The sequence below is a fragment of the Grampus griseus genome, assembly GCF_964374135.1.
Source record: "Grampus griseus genome assembly, chromosome: 5".
In the NCBI taxonomy this organism is placed as follows: domain Eukaryota; kingdom Metazoa; phylum Chordata; class Mammalia; order Artiodactyla; family Delphinidae; genus Grampus; species Grampus griseus.
In genome coordinates this window covers 133,658,693-133,685,151 of record NC_138998.1, presented here as the reverse complement: position 1 = coordinate 133,685,151, position 26,459 = coordinate 133,658,693, and the positions used below count along the sequence as shown (strand labels likewise).

Here is a 26,459-nt window from a genome sequence, read left to right as displayed (position 1 = left end):
GTTGCCAGATAGCCACTGCTTGGACCCAAAATACAGAATCTCTCTTTTCTTTGTTTTCCTTTAGCTTCCTAAGTTACAAGTGTGTGTATGTGTGTGTAAGAGAGTACTATAATTTTATCTCTTTATTGAAAAGACGTCCAGTTAGCAGGAAGAAAACCACAAACTTTTGGTTTTATTAAAAGGGTCTTTTGATCACAAAATTAAAATGCTTTCCTTTTTGCAGGCTTTAAAATACCAGTAAGTTGCTAGACCCCCTTAGGGGTCAGACTCTCATCAAAACATTTCCTTCTAGTTTTTTTTTTTTTTTTTCCTAGTTTCACTTATGCCGTGATCGTCTTTACCAAGGGCTGAATTCTCCTGAGCCAGTGCCCAGCATCTTAAATGATGAGGTCCACATCCTGTCTGAGCAGCAGCCCGATGCTAGGGTTGAATTACTATTGAATAAGCAGCAATGAAATCTTTATCAAAATAATCAGGAGTTCCCAAAACCACAAATAACAACAACAGGACTCAAGTTGTACTAAATCAGCAAAGACCATTGATAAAATAAGAGACTGAGTCACTTTCTTCTACAGTCCTCTCTCTCTCTCTCTCTCTCTCTCTCTCTCTCTCTCTCTCTCTCTCTCTCTCTCTCTCTCTCGCAAAGTCTACTCGGCTATTTTCTTGCACCACCCGGGGGGGAGGGCAGGTGGAGGGAAGGAAGGGCATTGCTCAGAAAGTAAAAAAAAAAAAAAAAGAATTGACATCACTGAAGTCACATGATTGGCAAGAACCAATTAAGATGGGCTGTGGAAAGGGGAACAGTTAAATTTGTAATTTGGGTTGTGTGAAAACTTCTTTGGGCCTCATAAACAACCACAGAACCACAAGTTGGGTAGCCTGGCAGTGTCAGAAGTCTGAGCCCGGCATAGTGGTCAGTAAGCAGGACGAATCACACTGACTGCAAACCACAGGGTTTCGCAGAGTTCTGAACATCATCAACCCACAGCCAAGACGCCGCTTTTTTTTTTTTTTTAAAATCGTTACCAATTTGAATATTTGTCTTCGCAAAGGTACATTCTTTTTCATAAGGCTCAGGGAGCCCCAGAGGCGTCGAGGGGGGGGAGAAAAGGAGCCGTAGGAAACCATGGTTGGGGGTGAGGTTAAAACAGTGACCTTTCTTGGGTTTTCGTTCTTAAGGTAAAAGAAATCATTGAATCCCCCGCCTTCAGAAGAAGGTACCTTTTCAGGAGGAAGCGATGGCTTCAGACAGCATATTTGAGTCATTTCCTTCATACCCACAGTGCTTCATGAGAGGTGAGTACGCTCTGGGCTTTTCATATCTACTTTTGCTCAGCGTTGCTGGTAATGAAGTGGCAGCCTGTTGTAACTTGGTGCAGAGAGAGCCCCTGCCGGTGCCCTGTCTGTCTGGGATAGGAGGAATTCAGACTCGGGCATATGATTTCAAGACTATTGGATTACTTCTTCATCAGATGGCCCCTCTTCAGAAATGTTCTCATAAATACTTAGTTGAGCTGTTGAAGGGTTCAGTCGGTGGGTGAGAACTTTGTCAAGTGCAAGTGAGTTGGGCTGCTCCGGATTAAAATCCTAGAGGTTAGAACGTTTGCAGGAAGCTCTCTGGGTTTTCTTCGGTCGCCCCTTGCCTGGGATGACTGTGGCTGAGTTGTTCTGCGCTGGGCGTGCAGTATGCCCCACATGCCAGCCTGTCCCGGGCTTCAGTGGGCTCGTGCACGGCCAGCCAGGAGGGCCGGTGCCAGCGTAGGGCAGAGGCGGAGGTAGGCTCACAGCCCGGGCGGGAACAGCAGGGACCAAGTAGCAAGTCAGTTGTCTCCAAAAGGCAGAGAGAACAGGAGCTGGGCAGACTCGTGTAGGTCGAAAACCCTAGGATGGGGCCATGCTGGGTTAGTCCTTGCAGCCTCAGTGCAAAGAGGCAGCCGGCTTCTTCTGAGAGAGAAAGAAAGCAAAGGGTACAGAGGTTTCTCTCGCCAAGAGCAATGAAAAAGTTGCCTAAGTCAAGCGTTTGTGGCAGCTGAAGTCATTAGATTACCCGTTTCCTAATAGGAGCAGCTACTGTGGGATACCTGTCTGCATTTTTGCAACCAGCTTCTTGAAATACACAGAGCTGGGGTTGAGCTCTGAGTGTATGAGTACGTGTGTGTGCATGTGCGTTCTGTGTATCTTTGCTGGGAATATAGGGCCGCGCCTAAACCAACACAAATAATAACAGAGAAATGTCACGGAGGCATTGCCGTGTGCCGGGGCAAGCACTCTGACCAGTGCCTGTGGAGTGTGGCTTCATGGTTTGGCAGAGCTGGGATGGAGTGGGATGGATGGGATGGGGAAATAATTAATTTTCTGGCTACAAACTCTCGCGCGCACCCAAATAGCGTCTGTGACTCATTATTTATTCATCAAGCCAAGTGAGCCGAAGAATGCAGAGGGCTGCCAGCCACTTTGTCACAACAAACGCTATTGTGGATGTCACAGAGCCTCTATGTTTCCGGGTCTCTGAAATTTAAACACTTGACAAAGATCTGTGTGTGTGTGTGTGTGTGTGTGCTGGGGGACAGTAGGATTTCAGACGGAGAAGAAAGCAAGTCATTAACCGATTCAAAGCTTCAAATTAAAGGGTTTTCGAGTGCTTCTTTACTGGCAGCTGAGGACATTTTAGTGAAGTTGAATCATGCGATGCGTATGAGTCACACATCCTCGCGGCGATGGGCCGAAACGCCGGCCGCTGGTGAGAAGCTGTGGACGGCTCTCGCTGCATTTCCTCTAGGCCGCTAACAAGCAAGGAAGCAATATTTGTAGAATAACAGACAAAAAAAAAAAGATCTTCCTGCTTCGACTCTGCTTTCAATACCCCCTCCAAACGATGATTGTTTCCTATTCTATCAACTCAGGAAGGCAGGTTCAGGAAAGTTTTCAACATTCCACTGGGTAATAGATTGGATTTCTGTGTGCAGTGCTGGCCTGCCTTCTGTCCTTACTGGTCAGACAACAGAGATAATGAGGGGACCCGGTGACCTGCTCAGATGCCGGGAAAGACAGGGAGCTCAGCCTCTAACGCAGCCCCACAGCCTCTGTGTCCCCAGGACAGTCACCAGCCCGCCCCAGGTTAGGAACCAGTGGCAGTTAGCTTTCAAGGGGGCAAAATGGAGCGGACCCCAGGACCCCAAGCAAGACCGAGAAGGGCTCGTGGGAAAAGGTCTTTTCACTCCTTCCTCTCCAAGGAACTCGGGGCCTCTCATAATCTCTAACTCAAGAATATAATATTGAGATTGAATTTCAACGAATCAAAGTGAAATCTTGGCCATTTTCACAGCTCACTTTATCTAGGTGATTTGTCAAGCCAAGGGTTTACATTGTCTGCGTTAGCTGTCCACACCACTCATCTGAGCTGGAAAGGTGGCAGAATGTCATGGCATTTGGTGCTATGTGGGTAGTGCCTCAGAGTGTGATGCTAGAAGAATCGCCCTCCTCTCTAACAGAGTGTTCTCCCCCGAGTTGGTACCCCTGTTTCCCCAGCCCGGCCATCAGCGGCTCCCAGCACTGTGGTCATTTCTCACTGCCTGTAATTTAAAGTGTCTGTGCCCTCCCCAGCTGCAGCTCCGAGCGAGCGGGGAAAACATTTTGTTTTGTTCCTGGGATGGTCTTTTATCAGTGCATGCAATTCTCACAGGAGGAAACCCGTAACTCATTTTTAGCAAGATACCCATGTGGAAATGGAGGGGAAAAAGAAGCGTGGCGCCCAGCAAACTATTGTTCCCTTCTGTGTGACAAGGCAAGCGAGAGTCTGAGAGCCTGGCATGCAAAACAAGTGTGGTCTACCACAGAGAAGGCCGCTCTCTTTCTGTCCCACTGCACCGGCTTCTCACTGAATGTGCTCAGGCAAGAAGACGAGGTGTGGTTGAAATTCCCTTGCGTGATTCCACGTGGTTCATGGCGTGAAGTCTCTGCAGGACCCAAACTTGGGTCTCCTGGAGGGGTACCACGTGTGGGCCCTCAGAGCTGCGGTAGGCTTAGAGAGGAAGAGCATCGGCACGTATGTTTTTTGCAAAATGCCTCAGGTAGCCTTGTTCTTAGAAGTGGCTTAGTGGTCTATGCAAAGCCTGAATGCTAATATGCCTCCGAGTTCCTAGAACCACAGGTAAAAATCTCAGCGGGGCTGACTCTCCGCTGTCTTCTTGAGGCATCTCTCAAAAGGAATTGCAGGATCCAAGGCTGCACGTGTGAAGCGTGCTTCTCTGTGAGCCTCGGTTTGCCACTTTTTTTCAGAGAAATATTTATGAAGGCACTTCTGGCTCTGCTGAAGTTTTAAGATCACAGAAAGCCGTCGATTTAACTGGGTATCAGACACTGTGTGAAAACTGTATTAGTTTGCTAGGGCTGCCGTAACAAACTACCGCGGACTGAGTGGCTTCAACCACAGAGGTGGGCTGTCTCATGATCCTGGAAGTCAGAAATCTCATGGTGAATCCTGGTGTAGCTTTGTTTTTTGGAAGGTTTCAAGGTGTCAGGAGGTTGGTTTCTTCTGAGGCTTCTTTCTTTGGCTTGTAGAAGGCCATCTTCTCCATGTCCTCAGACGGTCTTCCTTTGTATTTACCTATGTCATAATTTCCTCTTCTTACAAGGACACTAGTCATATTGCATTAGAGCACAACCGAAGGACCTCGTTTAATCTTAATTTTCTCTGTAAAAGCCCAATCTCCGAATACAGTCACCTTCTGAAGTACTAGGAGTTAGGACTTCAAGTATGAACTTGGGGAGGACACAGTTCAGTCCCTAACAGTGTGTGTTAGCAAATCTGATTCCCTCTGACCCACCAGGAACCTGTACTTTTCCTAAGTGCCCTCCTGGATGTGGAAGAATCAGACCCCAGCTCCCCCATGTGAGATGCAGCTTTGCATTCTGAAACTGCCCACACATTTTGAAACTGAGGGGGAAAAAAAGGTGTTAAAATCTAGCTAAACTCACAATCATAGCCTTTGCCATTTAGTTCCTTTGCATGCTAAGAAACCTTTGAAAATGACAAGGTGATTTTGAAATGTTTAAGCTTTAAAAGAGCAAAACTCAGTCCCCCAAAAGACACCACCTCCTTAGCTCTGCCTCTTCCCCAGGGATCGTCCCTGTAATTCCAAACCTTCCCAGGACACACTCCCCCCTTGGGGGTGGGGGACAGGCCACAGGAGGCCCCGCACCTGCCCACACTCTAAGGGCCGGCACAGTGAGCCACCAGGGACAGAAGCAACTTCAGAAGGAGCAGCTGAGCCAGGATCTAACCAGCAAGAAGACTTGAAGAGCTTTGGAAGCAAATTCATAGCCAGGAGATTTCTCTCTTCTCTTGAAATAGATCTGAAATGTGTACTCTGAAAAGATCTGCCCCTTTACTGAGAAAGAAAGTGATGCTGGGGCAGAGGGAGGCTCCAGGGCCACTGCACGTGCAGAATCTAATAGGGAAACGCTTGCGGGTGTCGGTCTAGAGGACAGAGCCCAGGAGTTTGTAAAAGCTGCCAGGACCAGAAAGAGAAGGCGCAGGGGCTGAATGAGGGGCAGGCACAGACTCAGGACAGTGATGCCCTTTGCTATCTTTTCCATTTTTCTGGCTTTTCCCAAAGAGCAGCTTCTCTCTTGAGCTTTGGTTTCCTCGTGTATAAAGCGAGGATAGTAGTAGGACCTATCGTTAACGTACCTGCGTGGACTGAACTAAGCACCCAGTGTGAAGTGCTCAGCACAGTCATGACTATAACGGGCAGCTAATGTCAGCCGTGGCTACTGATGTTCAGTTTCCTAAGATGACGCTCAGTCAGAGCTGTCTACTCTCAGAAAGGAGAAGTCATGAGGCCGTGGGGGGACCCCGGGGGAGGCTCCCTGGAGACAGAGTCCCAGGGGTTGGGGAGGAGATGGTGTGGAAGGTCAGAGTCAAGAAGGGAGGGAAGGGGGGTCTAGGTGAGGGTCCACCCAGGGCAGAGGTGGGGCAGCAGGACCACAGTGGGGTGTGGGAGGTCCACCTCTTCAACACCATGTTACCCTTGTTCTACTTGTTAGTAACCAAAAAGAGGACAGAGGAAGAGCAAGGCCTCTTTACGTAACTCCACGGGCTTAGCTTTTCAATATTGAGGCTAACTGGGGTGTGTTGTATTGGAATCTTGACAGAAGTTTCTCCTCCTTGAGGTCCTGGTATCGCTTTACTCTACTGAAGGCCCTTCTTAATGAAAAAGCCACTTCACCCGGTGACCCTCTGCAGGTTCCGGGCTCCATGCTTCTGGTGACATTTCTGATCATGCATTTGTCAAAGCCCAGCAGTGAAGGCACCTCGGGTGCTTGTCATGTTGGGGGCAGGAGTGGAGGCTGCACAGGAAACTCAAGCGAATTTTCAGTTTCTCAGGTAACTTCCTAGTGACCTAGATGAGTCATTAGGCATCTCTGTGTCTCGTTTTAGTTCTGCAAAAGGGGCTAATAATGTTCTAGACAAGCTTGCCTCCGAATGACAGAGTTCCTGTTGGAAATCTTTAAACGTGTCAGAAAGAGGTACCATAAAATGCATCACACATTTTCTTAGTTTAACAACATGAAGCGACTATTTTTTGTTAATTATTTTATTTTCTGGTGGGAAACAGCTATCCTACCATTTCACATGTGGCAAGCATTTTCCCATATTCTCTCAAAAACAAATTGTTTTTTCCAACCCCCACTCTTCAGAGAACTCTCCAGAAGCTGCTCTGGTGCCTGAAACAGACCTTAAAATTTGCAAAACACTTTTTTCTGAAACTCTTGTTCCTTGAGCTCCCCTGTCCCTTCTCCTTGGGGCCGCCAATGCCCGGCCTCAGCCTCTTTGCTGAGTAAAATAAGCCTCAAGTGATGTGTCTTTCTCGGCCTGCGTTCACCTCTGCCCCCATAAGATGATGCCCTAGAGCGGTAGAAAGGGAGCATTTCTTTTAAGAGCTTTGCAGGCTGTGAACATAATCAGGGCGTGCGTTCAGAGAACTATGGGTGATTCTTGAACATGAAACGGAGTTTAAAGCCTCGCGTAACCTTTGACCTACTGGACAAGTAAGATGGACACTCCCCTGGATCACACAGACTTCCCTTTTCGTCGGAGAGACATCCCCTCATCCTCTCTTAGCTTCCTGAATCTCTCGCTCCCTAATCTCTCTCCCCCATCCTTCTCCCCTTTACGCTCCTGGTAACACGGAACAATGCCAGAGAAGGGAAAGAAGGAACTCAGGTGGAAAAGTAAACCACGCATCCAAAAGCCGACTGAAGTGCTGCATTTTCTAACAGTGACATAAAGGGCGTAAAGCTCTTGCTAGGATTTACCAGTGAGAACTCTGTTTGGCTGCACATTACGGGAAACTTGGCTACGGTGGCTCGAGCAGCCAGGCATGGATAGGGAGTAAGTGGTCCAGGGCTGATACGGCGGGATGCTCCTGTGTTCCGGTTCCACCGTGAGATGCCTGCATCTCAGACCTGTCCAGGCGGGAAGGAGATGAGGGGTTTCAAAGCCTTCTCTTTGTGAAGCTCCATCTTTTTACTCAGGGAAGGAAGCCCCTCTCTGCCAACTCCCCCTTATGTATCTCATAGGCCAGAACAATGGCACAGGGTCTCTAGCGGGAAGAAGCCTAGGACAGTGGACTTGTGGCTTGTCAGACTGCTTCCAGGCAGATAGCCTGCTTTTTCCAGGTGACATCTCACCTCCTATGTTTTCCATGTGGACAGTGCTTTGAAAATACATGCAGAGAAACTCGAAGTTCCTCCTTCAGTCCTTCTTAGAAGTTGCAGGTGGATGCTGGGGGTGGGGGAGAGGGTGATATTTATCCTTTCTTTCTTTCTTTCTTTTTTCTTCTTCTTTTATTTTTTTTTTTTTTTGCTTTATGGAAGAAAATGAAGTCACCTTCAAGCAAAGGTCTTTTTTTTTTGGAAGTGTAATTGATTTACAATGTTGTGTTAGTTTCAGGTATACAACAAAGTGACTCAGTTATATGCATACATACTATATATATATATTATATATATATATGATATATAGAGAATATATATATCCTTTTTCAGATTCTTTTCCATTATAGTTTATTACAAGGTATTGAATATAGTTCCCTGTGCTATACAGTAGGTCCTTGCTGTTTATCTGTTTTATATATAGTAGTGTGAATCTGTTCATCCCAAGCTCCTAATTTATCCCTCCCCTGGCCCCTTTTATTCTTGACTTACTGAAAGCAAAACAGGCAGGAGATGGGAGGGGGCGGAGCAGGGAGCTGGTTAAAGGGGAGCCAGGGTTACACCTATTTTCAGGGTCAAAACCCAGAAGCACACTTGACTCCCACAGTGTTAGGAAAGAAAAACAGCCAGCCTTGTATGGACAGGAGTGTGGCTTGTATGTGAACCACTACACCTGGCCCCGGGATTGATGTATCTGTTAGGATACATCAATACTAACTATAACTAGTTTCCTTTTATCTCTTCCTCACTCTTTTGAATTCTCAAAACCCCACAGCCCACACTCTACATCTTTTTTTTTTTTTTTTTTTTTTTTGCGGTACGCGGGCCTCTCACCGTCGTGGCCTCTCCCGTTGTGGAGCACAGGCTCCGGACGCGCAGGCTCAGCAGCCATGGCTCACGGGCCCAGCCGCTCCGCGGCATGTGGGATCTTCCCGGACCGGAGCATGAACCCGTGTCCCCTGCATCGGCAGGCCGACTCTCAACCACTGAGCCACCAGGGAAGCCCTACATATTTTTTTAAGAGAATTCTTTCTACAGAATTTCTTGAGGGAAATTTTCTTTTAAGTCGCCCTCCTTAAATTTACCTAAAGATGTTTTTACCTTTGACTGAAATACGACAACCAGATAATATCGCTCTATGTGGGAGATAGAACACATTCATAACTTGTATTTCCGCAAGTTACAGATTATTTCTGCTTCATAGTTACTGGCCTGTCTACTTCCTGAGTCTGGATACAAATCTACCTCCCTACAAGTCAATGCCTTAAAAAAAAAAAAAAAAAAAAAAAAAAAAGCCTTTATTCAGTTTTTCCCTGAAATAAGAAACAGTGTAAAGCTTTCGTTTTGCTTTGCTGCAAGCTTAGTATTCCTTGAGGATCATTGCTTTCGTGGACAGCACTGCCCTACCAGCCCGTGGTCCTTCTGTGGCTATTTTCAGATGGACTTCTTTTTAAACAGTGGGCTCCCCCAGACATTTTAGGGGCCCTCAAGGTAAAATGTCACCCAAAATGGAAATCGCAGTTGGCTAGTTGGGCTTGTTCAATGGCTCTGCTGATTTCAAGTCTGACGCTTTTTTGTGTAAACTTGCAGCCTGTGCTAAACTGATGCAAAGTTAACAACTCAACTTAAGTCTTGAAACCGTGTCCATTGGGAGAAATAAGTTACTCCAACATTTTGCAAAACTCCTGCTTACCTTCCCTGCCAACCATCTGGCTTTTACTCCTGGTCTTTCGGATGTCCTCTGTGAAGGCTAGGACTCCTAAAATAAACCTTTCCTGATCTCTGATAGGGAACAAAATTATAAGATATGAGCAATAAATCCAATATATCCTGGGACCTCAAAGCAAGCCTCTGTCTCTTCTTCTCCTTGAGAGCTATATTGGTCCTGAGGAGCACTTCAGTTTTTCTGAAAATGTGTAGGAATTCAGATTTTTTCATTAGTAGTAGATCCTGAAGACCGATCTAGAGAATATTGCAGTAGTCAGGTTGCTGAATAGGGATATGTTAAAAAAAGAAAACAAAAGTCAGAACCCTGGGATTAACAGATACACACTGCTGTATATAAAATAGATAAACAACAAGGACCTACTGCATAGCACAGGGAACTATATTCAATATCTTGTAATAACCTATAATGAAAAATAATCTGGAAAAGAATACCTATATAGATATACATGCAAAATGGAATCACTTTGCTGTACACCTGAAACTAACACAACATTGTAAATCAACTATAATTCAGTAAAAATAAAGTCAGAACCCTGAGCACACTGCACGCTGTTTGGTGGTCATAGGCTGTTGTGGGTGAGTTTTTTAAGGGAGGCTAAGCAGAAAATCTTTAAGGGAGGTCATCAGAAAATCTCTTATTGCTCAGGGGAGGAATAATTTCCATTTTCTACACACAAAATATCCTGACATCTATAGGCTTTGATGTTTATTTCTTATTACAACTTCAAAACGTGCAAAAGAGAATGTAGACTAAAATACATGAGTTAGGGCACCATGTTTCCAGGAGCAGTTTCAATGCCAACCACAGTTTGCTGCTTTATTACGCAGCTTCTGTTTGCACTTTGAACTACGTACACGAGGCCCCTCATTCCACACCATCTGCAGGCTGCATCTGTGCAGCCCTATCCACCTTGCTAACAGTCACAGCTGAACTTGACATTAACCCGCTTTGAAAGTGTACAGTTTGTAAACCCTGAAACTGCATATAAATATATATACATGCAAGGGTCTGGAGGAATTAGGAGGAAGGGAAAGAATAGCCGCATCTTTTATGAGTTTGCTCTCTTGTCTCTGCCCTTTGCAATCCAGCCTGAGCAACACGGAACCATTGGGCAAAAACGAAATGATCTAGGCATTGATGGGTATGAACAGAAACTCACACTGCTGTTTTATTATTATCGACTCTGCCATTCATAAAGATCAGAATGGCTATGACTCTCAAAGTCCGAGAGGAGAGGAACAATCACTGAACAACCTTAAACAAATATTAGGACTGCGAAGCGGGTGGGGTCGTATAAAGAAGTACAAATGCCAACAAGGGAAATTCTGTTCAACTGCCAATCATCCCACATCATTACTTCATGTTAAAAAAAAAAAAGCAACACCTCCTACATGCTTCCCTCTAGATTGTGTTCAAAACAAAGAAATAATTGTATCCTAGAGGTGGATGAATCTGTTTAAATAACAAATGAACTACAAGACATGTAAACTATGAGACATTGTCCCGTGTGATACTTTCTAAGTTATGTGTGTGTGTTCTCTCTATATAACTCTATATAGTCTCAGTTGGCATCTGAAACTATATAACTGTATATAACTATATATATATATATATAGTAATAGTTATATATATATATATATAGTTATAGTTATATATATGTGGCTGGAATCATCTTAGACATCTCTCTGCCTTAGGGCACCACAGACATTTCCTTGTCCAAGGTCCCACCACTGGTCAGTACCTGAGTCAGAACCAGAAAATGGGTCAGCTCTCCTCCTGACCCTAGAGTTTTGCAGACACTGGACTTGGCAGACTGATTCCACTTGGGGACATCTCTCCTAATCACGCTCCATTCCTTTGCCTTAGTCACAGCTCTTGACAGGCCAAGTCCCTTTCTCTGTGTGGAAACATCAGGTAGACAATTTATGCAGAGCCCACAGCCCAGAAGAACTGCTGTAGGTATGTGTCAGGAACGGAACAGCCTCACTGGTGCAGGCTGGACGCTCTTTCCTGCCCTGTGGTTTGGGTGTCCTCTCTTACCCGGAAACCCAGCACTGCCTTAGCAAAGCACCCACCATGTGCCCACCGTCCCCCTTAGGCAAGTGTCCAGTTAAGCAGGTTGGTTTTGATGAGAATCTCTCGTGAAATCTGAACGACCAGCAGAAGAGGACGCAAGCGCATTCACACAGAGGGTGCGGAGACCAGCTCTCAAGGGAACCCCTGGGACGTGTGCAGTTGCTGTCTTCAGACCAAATTTGAACCCAGCTACAATTCCCATTAGGGATATCTATCTTCACAGCACTCTGGATTCAAAGCTCTTACACTCGGAAGTGGCCTCCCTCAAGAGAGATAAAGCCCTCTCTCTGTCTCTCTGTCTCTCTGTCTCTGTCTCTGTCACACACACACACGAGCCGGTGTTCAATTCTCATGCCTTAGAGATTCCATTGGCATCTCTTCCCCTGATGTACTCAGCTCAGCGAAGCGGCTTCCAAGTGGACCAGGAACTGCTGAGCAGCAAGACGGTCATTTCCAAACTCTTCTGATCACGCCAAACATAAGTAAAACTGATTTAGCATGTCCCCAAACCTATGCACATTTATGTATCTAGAAATTACATGCCTGCACTACTGTACTCATATAATTATAGTATGTGCAGTATACAACACATCCCCAAAATAGAAATTAAAATAAGATAAAAACTAAAAAGGCAAGTTGTGATGTTTTTTCCTCCCCCCCCCCATGAATACCTCAGTTTGAGTCAGGACGTCCCCAGATACCTGTACTTTTCGTGTTTTGCTCGCTGGGACTCAGCTTGTACCAGCAGCCTTGAGTCCTTCAGCTGAAGCTCCAATCAATGTGTTTTGTTTTGTTTTTTTGTTTGGTTTGGTTTTTTATTGAAGTATAATTGATTTACAATGTTGTGTTAATTTCTGCTGTACAGCAAAGTGATTCAGTTTTATATATATATATATATATATATATATATATATATATATATATATATACACATACATTCTTTTTTTAAATTCTTTTCCATTATGGTTTATCATAGGATACTAAATATAGTTCCCTGTGCTATACAGTAGGACCTTGTTGTTTATCCCTTCCATATATAATAGCTTTTATATAACCTTAACCTCCCACTCCATCCCTCCCCCATCCCCCCATAGGTGTTGAAGTATCAACTCCACTCCAGAAGGGACCGTGTGTTCTTGAGCCCCAGCCCTGCTCTATGAGCTGTCATTGCCAGGGAGGCCACAAGAAGGACAGGCTTGACCACCGAGTGGGTTGGGGAGAAAGGGAGAAGGGAGCCCAGCGCTTTGGGGCCGGGGGGTTCGTTTCTACCCCCTCGCCAGCACTGGGCCGCCTGTGTGAACTTCACTTGCTTCCCCAATCTTGCAGAGCCTGGGTTTCTCACCTGTGAAGTGGGTGCAATGATCCCTACTTTGTATGGTTGTCAAAAGGGTTTGAGATAATATATACGAAGCAATGGACACAGAGAAGAAGTCAGTAAGTAAAGGTAACTCTGGAAAATGCCACTGACGGTGTACAGAATGGAGGTGGGGCAGGAAAGGAACCTGTGCTAAGCCCAGAACATGGCCCTGTAGCTGTGCCAGGAACCAGCATGTAGCAGGATGAAGACCTGGGTCTCTTCCTCTCACCATGCAGCAGTGCACAAATGGTCTTAGCGCTCCTTGGCAGACGCTGAGCTTACAAATATTAAAGAGGACCATAGCAACCGGTAGTGTTTATTGAGCATATGCTATGTGCCAGCACTGGCACTGCACCAAGCTTTTCCTTGTGTTAACTCGTTAAATCCTTCACACAAACCTGTGAGTAGGTACCCTCATTACTAATCCTATTTTATTCAGGGGAGCATGGCATGAAGAGGTTAGGTAACCTGCCTGAGGTTAAGCTGCTGGTAAAATGAGGGGTTTGTTCTGCAGAGCTCAGGGTCTGCCTGCAGGGAGGAGGGTGGATGTTACCATTCTGTCAGTTTGACACAAAAGAGAGCTGAGCTTTGTGGAGTTAGAGACTGGCCAAGGGCCCTGGACAGCAAGTGACACTATTGGGGGGGCTGAACCTCAGGTGGCCTCAAGCTGAGGCCACTGTCCACTGTCAAGTTCACCGTCCTGGACTGCTCGCATGATTCTAGATGCATTCGGTGGCTTTACGTCCCCGACGTCGGTGTCATTGGCTCCCCTGACCACTAGTTTCATCCTCATAGCCCCTCCCCATCAGAGCAGCCCCCCAAGGGAGACATCCTGGTGGTTCCAGGGTTGTCCACAAGGGATGCTTCTCTAAGCCAGCAGTGCTCAAAGAAGTGTACATCGGAATCACCTGTTCCCAAGATGATGGCGAAATGCTGGCTGGGGGTGAGGGTGGAGGGAGACCATGGCTAAGCCTATCTTCCTACCAGCTAGTTGCCAGTTTGTCAGTCTGGCAGTCCATCTGGGGTAAGACTGATTCAGCGAGGCACTTCCCCCAAAAACCTTTAGGAGGCGCTCACTCTCAGGGTCCTGTAAGGCTCACCCTGCTCTCACATGACTTGGAGAGACATTTTGTGCCCGAGATGCCTCTCTGGCCCCATCCTTGTCCATGTCCTGGGACCCACATACAGAAGAACCCATGGAATGACCCCTCCCCCACCAAAATCAGGGGCCTCATACGGGAGTCCATCTTCCAGGATGCCGGGGAGCCCCTGGGAGCCTGTCAGGACCTTGACCCCGGCCAGGGTTTTCAGCAAGGTCCCCAGCAAACACCCACATCCAGTTATTCCCATGGCTTGGATAAAAATTCCACCTGGAAGCAGTTGATAGTAAAAGTGGCCTCACGCCCTCCTGTCAACAGAACCCTTCACATCACAAAGTCCTCAATTGCAAAGCCAGAGACCCACTCACTGATGGGCCTTTGGGAATCATCTCTCCATCCTTCTGCAGAAACATCTGCAATTTCAAAAGTCCATGTCACCAGCCCTCTGACATCATTACAAATCCTTTTCTCAAGTAGGTGGGTTTGAGGTTTTCTTTTTTTCTCTCCAACCTTATTTGTACAAAAGGCATTTCTCATCTGGTTATTCTCCAGCGAGTGACCACAGAGTCTCAGAAAGTTCCTTCCCTTTCTCCTCGAGCTCCACGTGGCAAAGGACGGAATAATTAATCACATGCCCCCCCCCAACCCTGCAACAAAGCCAGGTCCCAGCCAGCCCCGCAAGAGTCCCCTGCTCGCCTAGAAACAGGGAGAGCCACCAGCCTCTAATTGTTATGCAAACGTCTCAATGGGAACAAATTAAAAGGCGCTCCTGCTAATTATTCTTCGAGGTAAAACTAATAATAAACTAAGAAAGCTCCTTTAGAAAGGCAACCTTGTGTGAGACTCGCTTTCCCTGTGCAAAGTACGCAGGGAAACAAAAACTCCGTGGTATAAACTGAATGTTATAGTTGGGAAGTTCTTGTGACTCAGAAAACACCCTTGCCGTACTTATTTAGCACCCTCTGCATACACCCCAAGGCCTGGTCTGTCCCAGCCCCACTTCCCTCCTTCCCTCTTCCATCTTTGCTCTGTGAGTTCCACTTGACCTTTACTCAGGCTTTGGTTCCTTCTGGGGAGTCCTGGCCTCAGGTCCAAGCTGACCTGCCCACAGTGGCCTCCCACCATTTTGTGGGACACATCTCACCCCCAACAGGGACAAGTCAGTTTAGAATCCAGCAGGTCATTTACACAGAAGTAGTTGGAGTTGTTTCTGAACAGCCTCCTCTCGCTAGTCTGCTTTTCTGTAAAGATCACACAGCCTGAAAGAGTAAAAAAACAGAGAGGGACCTTTACCCCGCGGCCTCACGTGAGCCTGGACAACCCTTGCGGCCCGGGCCCGGCCATGGGTTCTGGAAAAGTCCACACCAAGGGAGATAGGGAGGGAGGCCCCTCCCCCAGTTGCATCCTGCCTCCTTCACACTCTTGCTGGGAAAGATTCTGGTCTTCACATTAGATAATTAAGTTACATTGTTGTTTATCAATAATGACAAGTACAACTAACATTCTCCAAGTGCTTACAATGTATCAGGCACATCCCCTCCATCATCCCTTTTAATCAAAAACCGTTGTGAGATAAATACAGCTCTTAATCCCCAGTTGATTAAAAAAAGGAATATAAAATATTCTGTAATAACCTATATGTGAAAAGAACCTGAAAAAGAAAGGATATGTATGTGTAACTGAATCACTTTGCTGTACACCTGAAATTAACACAATATTGTAAGTCAACTATAATATAAAATAAAAATTAAGTAAAACAATAACTAAAACATAAAATAAAATAAAAATATTACAATTTTGAATAAAAAAATAGATTAAAATGTTTAAAAATAAAATAAGTAAAATAGACTAAAAGCCACCCAGGCCATACAGCTTGTAGGAGGCTGAGCCCATGGGAAGCGTGTATTCTCTCTGCTTTACCCAACTCCCATCCTATGGGCAGACAGCCTCCCCACTCTGGGCCTCGCTTTTCTCATCTGTACAGAGTGACAATGTCGATGATGCCACCTTAGACACTGTCGTGAGGACTGAGTTAGGAGCACCAGAGGGCTGCCTGACACACGGGACACTTCGAGTTGATTCTACCGATTGTAAAGCGCTTTTCCTTTCCACCTGACTTGCTTTTTATCATTAGACACCGTTCTGCTTGATTTTCCTGTTTCCCTCTTTACACACTATGGCAACCCAAATCCCAAAAGTGAACCCTGATCCTGTCGTTCATGTGACCGCACGTGGGCATCTAATGCCTCCGTGCTGCTGGCAGTGAATGACTGACGTACGGGGCGAGGCGTGGAGTGTGACAGAAGGAGCCTCGGGCTGATTCGCGGTCTCCACTGGGGTTGTGTGCGCCCTTGCACCCTGATCTTCTAGTCCCTGTAAAACTAGGAAGCAGGTGCCTGAGATCTGTCAGCTCTGGTGTTTTAAGGAAGGCATCTGACATCATGCAGGCTGAGAATTTGCCTTGAATTAAGCTCACCAATGTTGACATGGGGGATGGGCTCATTCTTCGTTGAGGGGGCCTGTATATCGCAGGATGTGTAGCCGTGACCCAGACCTGCACCTACTAGATGCCAGTAGCACCGCCTCTCCAAGATGTGACAACCAAAACTGTCTGCACACATGGCCCAATGTCTCCCAAGGGCTACAATCACCCTGTTTGAGAAACACTGCTCCAGGGAACCCTTAGGAACCAGTGCACTATGGTCAATTCCCATTTATTTATGGACCAAGGAAATAAAAAGATGTAACGAGTTGACCCTCTGCTACATGTTTTTACTCCTACACCTAGTTTGAACCCTGGTCCCACCTCAGCCCCCTCGTGCTGGTTCAAGCCGTCCACAGAAACTAACAGTCCATGAGCAAGGAGCCTGAGAGCAGGGCAGTCAGTCATATACCCCATAACTAAGAGCAGAAACTAAAAGCGTCCATGATTCCAGTCTGCTGAGGGCAAACCAGAAAGAACTGAACACTGGGATTACTTTCTAGAGGAAGCCAAGCCTGTTAACTCAATCTTTAATAATTTTTCTACTGAAAAACTAGGGCAAGGGAGAGAAAATTAGGTACTCCTAGAACAATGCATCCAGGTTGCTTTGGTTAATGTACACTATGATTAAATTCAGAAGACAGGGCTTCCCTGGTGGCGCAGTGGTTGAGAGTCCGCCTGCCGATACAGGGGACATGGGTTCGTGCCCCGGTCTGGGAAGATCCCATATGCCGCAGAGTGGCTGGGCCCGTGAGCTATGGCTGCTAAGCCTGCACATCCGGAGCCTGTGCTCCGCAACGGGAGAGGCCACAACAGTGAGAGGCCCGCGTACCGCAAAAAAAAAAAAAAAAATTCAGAAGACAGAAGTCAGCTGATAGGAAGTGATGAGAAAGCACTGTTGGAATGTCAAGTTTTATTGAACAAGCACTATTATGAAGCATTTTCCATCGGCTGGGCCCTGTTGCAAGTGTCTTACAAATAGAACTCATGTCATCATTGTCACATAGACAGTGGGGACAATTACCCTCCTCATTTTACACACGAGTGGCTAAGGCCCAGAGTGGCCCAGAGATTTGTCCAAGGTCACACAGCTGGGAAGTGGCAGGGCTGAATTACACTCCAGTCTGGATTTGGCTCCTCAGCACTTAACCACTAAACTATGCATATTCCCAAGAGATGGTCTTCTAGAGAGGGTGTAGCCTGGACACTCATGTCCTCTGAAATAAATTCAAAATGAGTGATCTGAGTCTCTAATTACAGATGTCATGGGAAGTAGGACTGTGATTTGATGATGAAAGAGCCCTTAACTATTCTAAAACTGCATTTGAAATGCCTGGTACTGTCAGTCTGAATCCTTCCAGTGCCTGGTTTTGAATAACTTGTTTTCCTTCCCTTTTCGTAAAGGGATTGTTAGCATGTCTTTGAAGAGGTTCTTGAAATCTAGAAAAGAGGTAATCAAAAAGACCAGCTAATGATCGATCCAAGGATCACTGAAGATTTGGTCAAAAGTTTCAAAAATCCCAAAGCACATTCAGTTTCACTTTTCTACATGCTATTTTCAAATCTCCTCTGGGAGTATATTTCTCCATGCTCCCTTGCACAATTTCCACCACTCTCATAATTTCTGGTAACAGGGTCACAGGAACCACCTAACTGGGCTGTTGATAAATGGAGGGAAGTCATTGTGCATGTCACAAGTGCTGGGACATGTGTCCACATGGGGTGCTGGGGTACAAGAACAGGCCTCCCCACATCTCCACACAGACGTGGATGGACACGATGTATGTCTGCTCCCTGAAGCAGTGGGGTTACCACAGTGATGCGCTGATGACCAAGTCTTCCAGGATACCCACTGGGAGCTCATGCAAAAGGCCATGTTCTAGTTATGACTCATTTGTTCAGTCCATATATCTACTGTAGCACTTACCAAAATATAATGCAAAGTTTTCTGTTTATAAATGTATTCTCCCAGAGACTCTGAATTCTTTGAGAGATAAGCTCTTCTCATTTTTCTCTTTATTCACAACACATGGAAGTGTGGGGGCACTCAACAAATGTTGGATGGATGAATGGATGGATAGATAGATGGATAAATGAATGGACTGATGGATGGATGGATGGATGGATAGATAGATGGATAAATGAATAGATGGATGGATGGATGGATAAATAGATGGATAAATGAATGAATTGATGGATAGATAGATGGATAAATGAATGGATGGATGGATGCATAGATGGATAAATGGATGGATGGATGGATGGATGAATGGATGGATAGATGGATAAATGGATGGATGGATGGATAGATAGATAAATGAATGTATGTATGGATGGATGTATTGATGGATAGATGGATGGATGGATGGATGAATGGATGGATAGATGGATGGATGGATGGATGGATGGATGGATGGATGGATGGATGGATGAATGGATGGATGGATGGATGGATGGATGGATGGATGGATGAATGGATAGATGAATAGGTGGATAGACAGGTGAATAGATAGAAGGATGAAGATCCATCAGCCTTGTACTTACTGCTGAGGTGTAGAAACCCCAGTGGGTATGAGCAGAAGAGTCCACAGTAGTGTCTCCACCCACACAGCCACAACAGGGAGCAAGTAATTGGACCTCCAACAAGACTTGGTTCCCCTTAAGACTTGTGATCAGCTAAGAATAGGAAAGAGTGTGTGGAGATATTGGAGCAAAGAAGAGCAGGTGGCAGGGGCTGGTTCCACTTCTGTCCAAAGGGTGAGGAGCTAGAAATCCTGTGCGTGTTCCTTGTGGAAGGTTAGACAAGTGCAAGAAGAAGCATGAGAAACACTACAGAGTCAAGGGGATTCTTTCTGTTCCTGAGTTGATTGGTTTGTGCATTAAATAGAATACCTAGGTGGAAAGATAAATGTCTATGACCAAGAGAGTCATAATCACAGGACTGACAATGAGGCCCAGTCCATTTCCCATTAGGTTACCTCTATGATACCGAACAAAGGCCAGAAAGGATGTTCTGTATTCCTCTGTTATCTGCTCAAAGAGACCTTTTTTTAATGGGAGAACTTAACCATGTTTTTCTCTGTTCAAAAGACGAAGTTAGTGGAAAACCAGAAAGGGTTTGGTGAATAACTTACAGTAGATTTGACATGGAGTTCTAGGTCTTACCTATCTTGGTGAAGTTGGGGAGCTGAGTGTGCACATGTCCTGTCCTGCTGGACCTCAAGCCCATTGTGCCTGGCACTCCTTCTCTATATCCCTCAATTTAGGGGAGAATTTTCTTCAGGGAATTGTTGGGCATGTGACGTTGTATTGTGTGTTTTCCCCTTCCATTCCAAGACCTTTGGCACCTGTTGAATAACTGTAGGGTCTGGTGCTCCAAATCACCCCTGACCATTCTCCAAAAGTCCCTCTGCACTTAAATCCCCTTTAGCCAAGCCTGGACTTCGGTCACGTGGAAACACTCACCTTTGTCCATAGCCATGTCCACATATGAGAGGAATTTCGTGAAGGTTGGACCTCATTCTTTGCTCCATTGAAGAATGTTCCTTAGTGGATCTTTTGTCCAAATAAATGCCTTCTTATCTTTGTAATTGTCATACTTTTCCTTAAGATTTGGCCTCCTGGTTCCTTCCTCATGGGTCTGTTTGTTCAGACTCCTTTCTTTTATTTAGATCATATACAGGGAAATTCTTGCCAGAGCAGTCCTTTCTCATTACTTTGCCCACTTTTTTCTCCATGCCTATCACCTTCAGATATCTCAGATCAGTGGTTCTTTGATTTATTTATTTATTTATTTTGCAGTACACGGGCCTCTCACTGTTGTGGCCTCTCCCACTGCGGAGCACAGGCTCCGGACGCGCAGGTCCAGTGGCCACGGCTCACAGGCCCAGCCACTCCGCTGCATGTGGGATCTTCCCAGACCGGGGCACGACCCCATGTCCCCTGCATCGGCAGGCAGACTCTCAACCACTGCGCCACCAGGGAAGCCCAGATCAGTGGTTCTTAACTGGAGAGGGTAAGAGGTGGGAGAGGTGTAGTTTTGCCCCCAGGGCACATTTGGTAATGTATAGAGACATTTCTAGTGGTCACAGCTGGTGGAGAGTAGGAGAGGTGTATTGGCATCTAGGGGGTAGAGACCAGAGAAGCTACTGAACATCCTACAAGGCACAGGACACTCCCCCCACCAGCAAAGAATTATCAGTTCCCCAAATTGAATAGTGACAAGGTTGGGAAATCCAACCACCAGAATGATGCTTGTAGAGACGTATTTCGGCCCTTTTTTCCCTCTTGGTGTTTTACTTTCTATAAAGTGCAACCCTTATTGCCTCCCAAAATTGGGAAAACAATTGTGCATGTCTTCAGAGCAAGTACCTGTCAAAGGGTAAAGGGGGAACCTGAAAGGTCTTAGAAATTACGGTGGTAGCTGTCACAAGGATCTCCAAGGCCTTTCATGATCTAGTATCTATTGTAGGCACCTTAATATTATAAAAGGGGATCCTAATCTCTGTCTTATGTGGAGGAGGGAGCTATCACCTTAAACAGATGGTCTGAAGACTATCGTAAGACCTTTGAGCATCAGAGGAAAAGGAAGAAGACAGAAGAGAACCGAGTATGAAAAGTCAAGGCTGGAGGAAGCATTGAGAGACCCCAGATCAGAGGCTGGAAAGAGAAGGCAAGGTGAAGGGGTCCTCGGAGCAGAGCTGGGGGCACCACCAGGCTGAGGGTGACCAGATGGCCGACAGGGCTATGCCTGAAGCCCAAGAAGGAAGGTGTTCCTAGAGAGGCTGAAAGATTCCCTTAAGAGAGAACCTAAGGACTGGAGCACAGCAGCAGGGTAGGACAGGAAGAGCAGGGGGACTGAGGCTGAGATGATAGTAAAGTGTGGGAAGCAAAGAAGAGCCTAGAACATGAGGAGACATCCATCCAGGAAATACACCTGGGCTAAGGGGCAGGGAACTCTGGGTTACTAGCAGCTGCCGGGAGCCAGGATCTCTCAGCAGTCCCCGAAAGTTATTGCACTGACCCACGCGATGCCTTGTGAGCTAATATTGTTAGGCTGACTTTGAAGATGAAAACACGGAGACTCAGGGTTTAGATAAGGAAAACCAGAATAGTGAAGCTTAGAAACGTTAAGAAAGAACAAGTTTGCATGATCAACAACCCCAGCCATGTCGGGATTAAAGCAGAGGTACGTTGGGAGTTCCCTGGTTGTCTAGTGGTTCGGATTCGGTGCTTTCACTGCCATGGCCCAGGTTCCGTCCCTGGTCAGGGAACTGAGATCTCCCAAGCCATTCGGCGTGGCCAAAAAAACAAAACAAAACAAACAAACAAAGAAAGAGGTGTGTTTATAGCTTTCCAGTAAATCATTAAAGTACTACCATTCATCTAATCTGCCTAGCTCTATGTCATACCCTGAAATTTCTTCCAGTCTGAGCTTGGAGTTGGGCAATTGAGCTGACCACTAGCTGGGCAAAAAGGAAAGAGGGAGGCCAGCCAGAGCAAGAGACAGTGGGCCACCCAAGAAATCTACCACTGGGGAATAGGAGTGAAAAGCAAACACCCTCCCTTCGGTTCCTTTATTTAATAATCTAAATTTCATGTAGAATGAAAACTATATTTAACAAAAAGAAATTCCTTCCCCAATTCATAGAGCAGACAGATGAGTGAGGGTCCACACTCCCTTTTTCTCACTTTCTCTGTGTCTTTTGTGACCTTATAACCAGATTATCAGCTCTCTCACCACCACCCCCATTTCCCTTCCCAGCTTCTTCTGATCCTAGAACCTAGTGTACCAGGTTCATCACACACTGTAAAACGTGTCAGTAATGACCCATCGGTAAATTTACTGAACAGTTGATGTGTGTGTGATACCGTGTTAAAAAATGTTCTGGAATACAAAGATCATACGGCATTAAATGTCTCTCCAGAAGCTGACTGTCTAGTTAGAGAGGCCAAGCAAAGCGTCAGAAATAGGCAGTGAACAAAATGAGAATTGAATAGCACAGCCCTAATACAAGAGCCGTCACAGGGCAGGAAAATAACTGATTGCTAAATGAGGAACCGTGATCTGAGCAGGGCTCGGAGAGAAAGAAGTCATTTTATACGGGGCTGGGAAGATGCAGGAGATGAAACGAAAGAGGCAGCCAGTCAGACTGGGTCAGGGCGTGCTCATGGGCAACGCAGAGGCCACTTCAGCTCACTGGTGAACAGTGAAACTGAAGGCAGATCTCTGAATGCTGCAGCAAGAACGCTGGACTTGAACTTGCAGACCAGGCAGTAAGTCAGAATCCTCTGGCGTGTCTTTTAAAATGCACATTCCTGGATCCCATCCTGGATGCCTTGAGAGACACAAGGCCCAAGGGCCCAAGAGTCTGCATTTTAACCACCCTGTAATTTTAGTTGTACTCTGAGAAACACTCGGTAACAGGAAGCCCATGACTGGTTTTGATAAAGTCAAGATGGAATCTTCGTGAAATTTCAGGGTTTAGCAAAATTTAGCCGAAAATTTTGACAGCACCGCCTCGGGCAGGATCTACACATACTAGATTGCAAGTACTCTTTTGCAATCTTATTCGTATACTATGGATTTCCTAGTCTAGCCTCTCAGGTAGTACTTAGTGCTAATGAAACGTGACTCAAAAACATATACTTTAAAGTGCATGCCACAAGATCCTAAAGGTAGTCTGAGATCCAGTTGGGTCTGGAATACTCAAATATGGGCTCCAAATTCCGTACCACTACACAAAACTAGACAGCTTCTGAGAACTGTGGACATTCATTGAATTCCAGCTGTGAGATGCAAATGTTTTCCTCAGTAGGAAAGGCCCTGACTAGGTTGGGTTTGGGGGGATGTGTTTTTCCGTCCCAGCCATCCCCCAACCATCTCTTGGCTCAGAACCTAATCTAGACTCTCCTGAATCCCTGAAGGTGTTGCCAATTAGGATTTAGGAAATCTCTCGGCTTTTTCAAATTTCCCTTCCCTCTGGAGCACAAAGGAAGTTGCTTCTCTATTAGCAAGGTGGCTGGTGTTCAGTCCGAACCACGGGAATAAATAAGTACAGCTGGGCTGAAATACCTGCACGTCCTGCATCAGGATTCGTTCTAATGTGGAAGCCTCTGTATGTGGCTTGTAGCCTGTACAGAGACTGGCGGTAAGACATTTCTGGAGGAGGATTGGACAGGAATCCCCCAATGCCTTTGCCATTCAAAGTGTGGCTTTGGGTCAGCAACAGCAGCATCGCTGGGAACCGTGTAGAAGTGCAGAATCTCAGGCAGCGTCCCAGACCCGCGGAATCAGAGTCTGCATGTTCGCAAGAGCTGCAGGTGATTTCCGTGCACATTAAAGTTGGAGAAGGCACTGTCCTGTATCTCCAGCCTTTCCCATGATTTGAGCCTCTCTGCCTCAGGACGCTTGCAGAGATGGGACAGTGGAATCAGTTGCAGAAAAGGGGGTGGGGACATGGAGGGGGACGGCAAGTTTCACTCCCTCCTGCCTCCTCGCCCTTGTTAATGTTTTCCCAGCGGCTGCACCTGCAGTGTTGTCGCTTCTCTGGGAAGCCTCTTGAAACAGAGCCCCGTGGCCTTGCCTCTAGGGTGGGGCTGCACTACCTCTTTTCTCTCAAAGACTGGGATGCTGACAGCCTCAGATGGAGGCATCCTGTTTGTCGAAAAATAAACCGGCAGTTAAAGCAGGGTTGCGAGAGCGAGAAAACCACAGGCCTGCGCGCCTCTGATAACGCGCGGGCGGGCAGCTTTTGCAGAAGTTCCGTCGCTGCAGCGCGCGGAGCACCAGGGCCCGCGCCACCGCCGCCTTTCCTGTCTCGGCCTCTCGCGTCCTCGCCGTTTCTGGCTGTTGCCTCTGCCCTGCTCTTTCAGTTACTTCACCCATTGTTTTTTCTAGAGGATCCCCTCGCTGCTCCCTGAGGAGGGATGAAGGGACTACTCCCCTGGCGGATAGGCGGGCAGATCCCTGACAGGCCTGAAATTTACAAGCTGTCACGAAACTGACAGTTTAGGAGAGACTGAAGTTTCTCTCTCCCCTGCAGTATGTAATGCTTTGACCTGGCTTTAAAAAAGAAAGACAAAGAAAAAGCAATCCAGATGGGACCTGTAAGACCAAAATCTCGTGTAAAAGGAACTCCCAAGTCCAATATCCACATTGTTTTCTTTCTTGGAGTAAAGCTGACCTGGCCTGATTCCCTGCGGTGAATAACTAATTACCAATCTTCCCCTTTTGGGGGATATTAAAAGCTCTTTCCCCATTCGCCTGTTATCAGATAAGCAAAGCAGATGAGAGGTCGGTGGGTAACCACAGGTACAACCACAGGATTCGCTGGAAACCAAAGGACTTGACCCTCCAAGGCAAAGTGTGTAATTGAGAATTAACCTGAAAATAGGTTCGCACAAGTTGTAAAACTTACTGTTCTCAAGTCAGGAACGCAGACTTCTCTGAGTGTAAAAAGAACAACCCCCCTCCTACCCCGCCACAAACACACAAAAAAGAACGTCACCAGTCACAGAAAATGGCTCCTACTGGGGCTGCTTGAAGATACAGCAGACCACCGTGCTTCCAGGGGTCGGGATAATTGCTGGGGCCGCTGGCTACCCTGACTAACGCTCTTGTCCTGAAGTTTCAAATTTGCTTCTGTTATTTTTCTTTGCCCAAAAAAGCAGGCTAGAGACAGACCACACACATTCATTAATGTTTCTGTGTACACGATGAATAACTATGCTCGGTGAATAAGAACACACCTATTTTTAAGGATTTCCAGAGAACCCTGTCATTTTTCCGTTCCTCCCCCAGAAACTTCTGCAGCCCAGCCATCCCCCAAGAGTTTGCTAACTCTTCTGTTGAGCAATTCTCCAGGGGAAATCACTCCTCACACCTCTAATTAAGGAACTCCTGTTCCCATTTCTATGACCTTTTGTTCTTTTATCTCATGTATAGCCTCATGTTCTATTGTCATGTTCTCCTGGTTGGAGTTCTTTGGTTTGATGCAAGTAAATAAAGAGACCCACATATTTTGGCTAATCTAGGTACAGACTCTAACAAGGAAAAAGTCAACTGTATAATGAGATAAAGGAGTGAAAACTCAAGGCAAAGGATGGCTGATTCTTAGGGACAGAGGAGGGGATGAGATGGGCTGACATGAGCCGGGTAGGATTGGTGACGTACACAGTGTAATGGGGAGCATTGGCTGTCTCCTGAGACTGGCCTAGGGCACCAGGGGTGCTGGGGGTGAGGGGTATGCTGCTGCTCTGGTGGTGAAAGGCCAATGGAGAGCTCTGAATGCACTTAAGAAGGAACTTTGTTTTGCCAGCCATTGCCCAAATTGATGCGTGATTATTTTTTTTATATACTTTGCAGACCCCAGTGAAAGGTCCTAAGTGGACTTCCTTCTCATTTAAAAATTATCATAAACAAATGAATACAAAGATTGTGGATAGAAAATAATAGACCTGATTTTAACTACACAGTCTGGAATTTACACATCTATAACTGCAGTGTCCTTCAAAGTAGTCCCCTGGGGAAAATCCGCCATCATTCCAACAGCTGCATTATTATTTTAAGCCTTTTGGGAGCTGCTGTTTTAAAATGACTTTTAGGGCAGCTTATTGGTTAAACAAGTAAAACAATCTCCTGACTTTTACATCCACCTCATTTTTGACCCGGACAAGCATCAGCAGTCTTTGTTAGCTACCTTATTTATCACTAGTCTCCACCTTAAATGGCTTCTGGCTATCCCTAAAATTCAAATCCGTTGCTGATGTTCCAGGCATTGTGGTTATTCCAGAGAATATGCTCCATCCTATGAATGCTGTTATGAAAAAGGAATTCTAGCTGGATGCTCAGAATTTCAGCATCACCAAAATATAATGTAAAGTTGCAAGGTATCTAGGTTAAAAAAGGAAATATTATCAGCCTACAACCTCTTATATAGGGTCTAAAAAGTCAGCTTCAACTTACAGCCACACCTGGTTAAAAAGAAAACAAAA

General features: G+C 46.2%; 1 protein-coding gene across 1 annotated transcript in view; it reads left to right on the top strand.

The window, feature by feature from the left end:
- The first annotated feature begins 994 nt into the window (after positions 1-994).
- RUNX1 (RUNX family transcription factor 1) overlaps positions 995-26,459 on the top strand; it is a 242,621-nt gene continuing 217,156 nt past the window's right edge. Inside the window, exons 1-2 of the mRNA XM_082654955.1 lie at positions 995-1,052; positions 1,180-1,296. Coding sequence (XP_082511081.1) covers positions 1,239-1,296 — 58 coding nt within the window. The 5' untranslated portion in view covers positions 995-1,052; positions 1,180-1,238. The remainder of the gene's footprint in view (positions 1,053-1,179; positions 1,297-26,459) is intronic.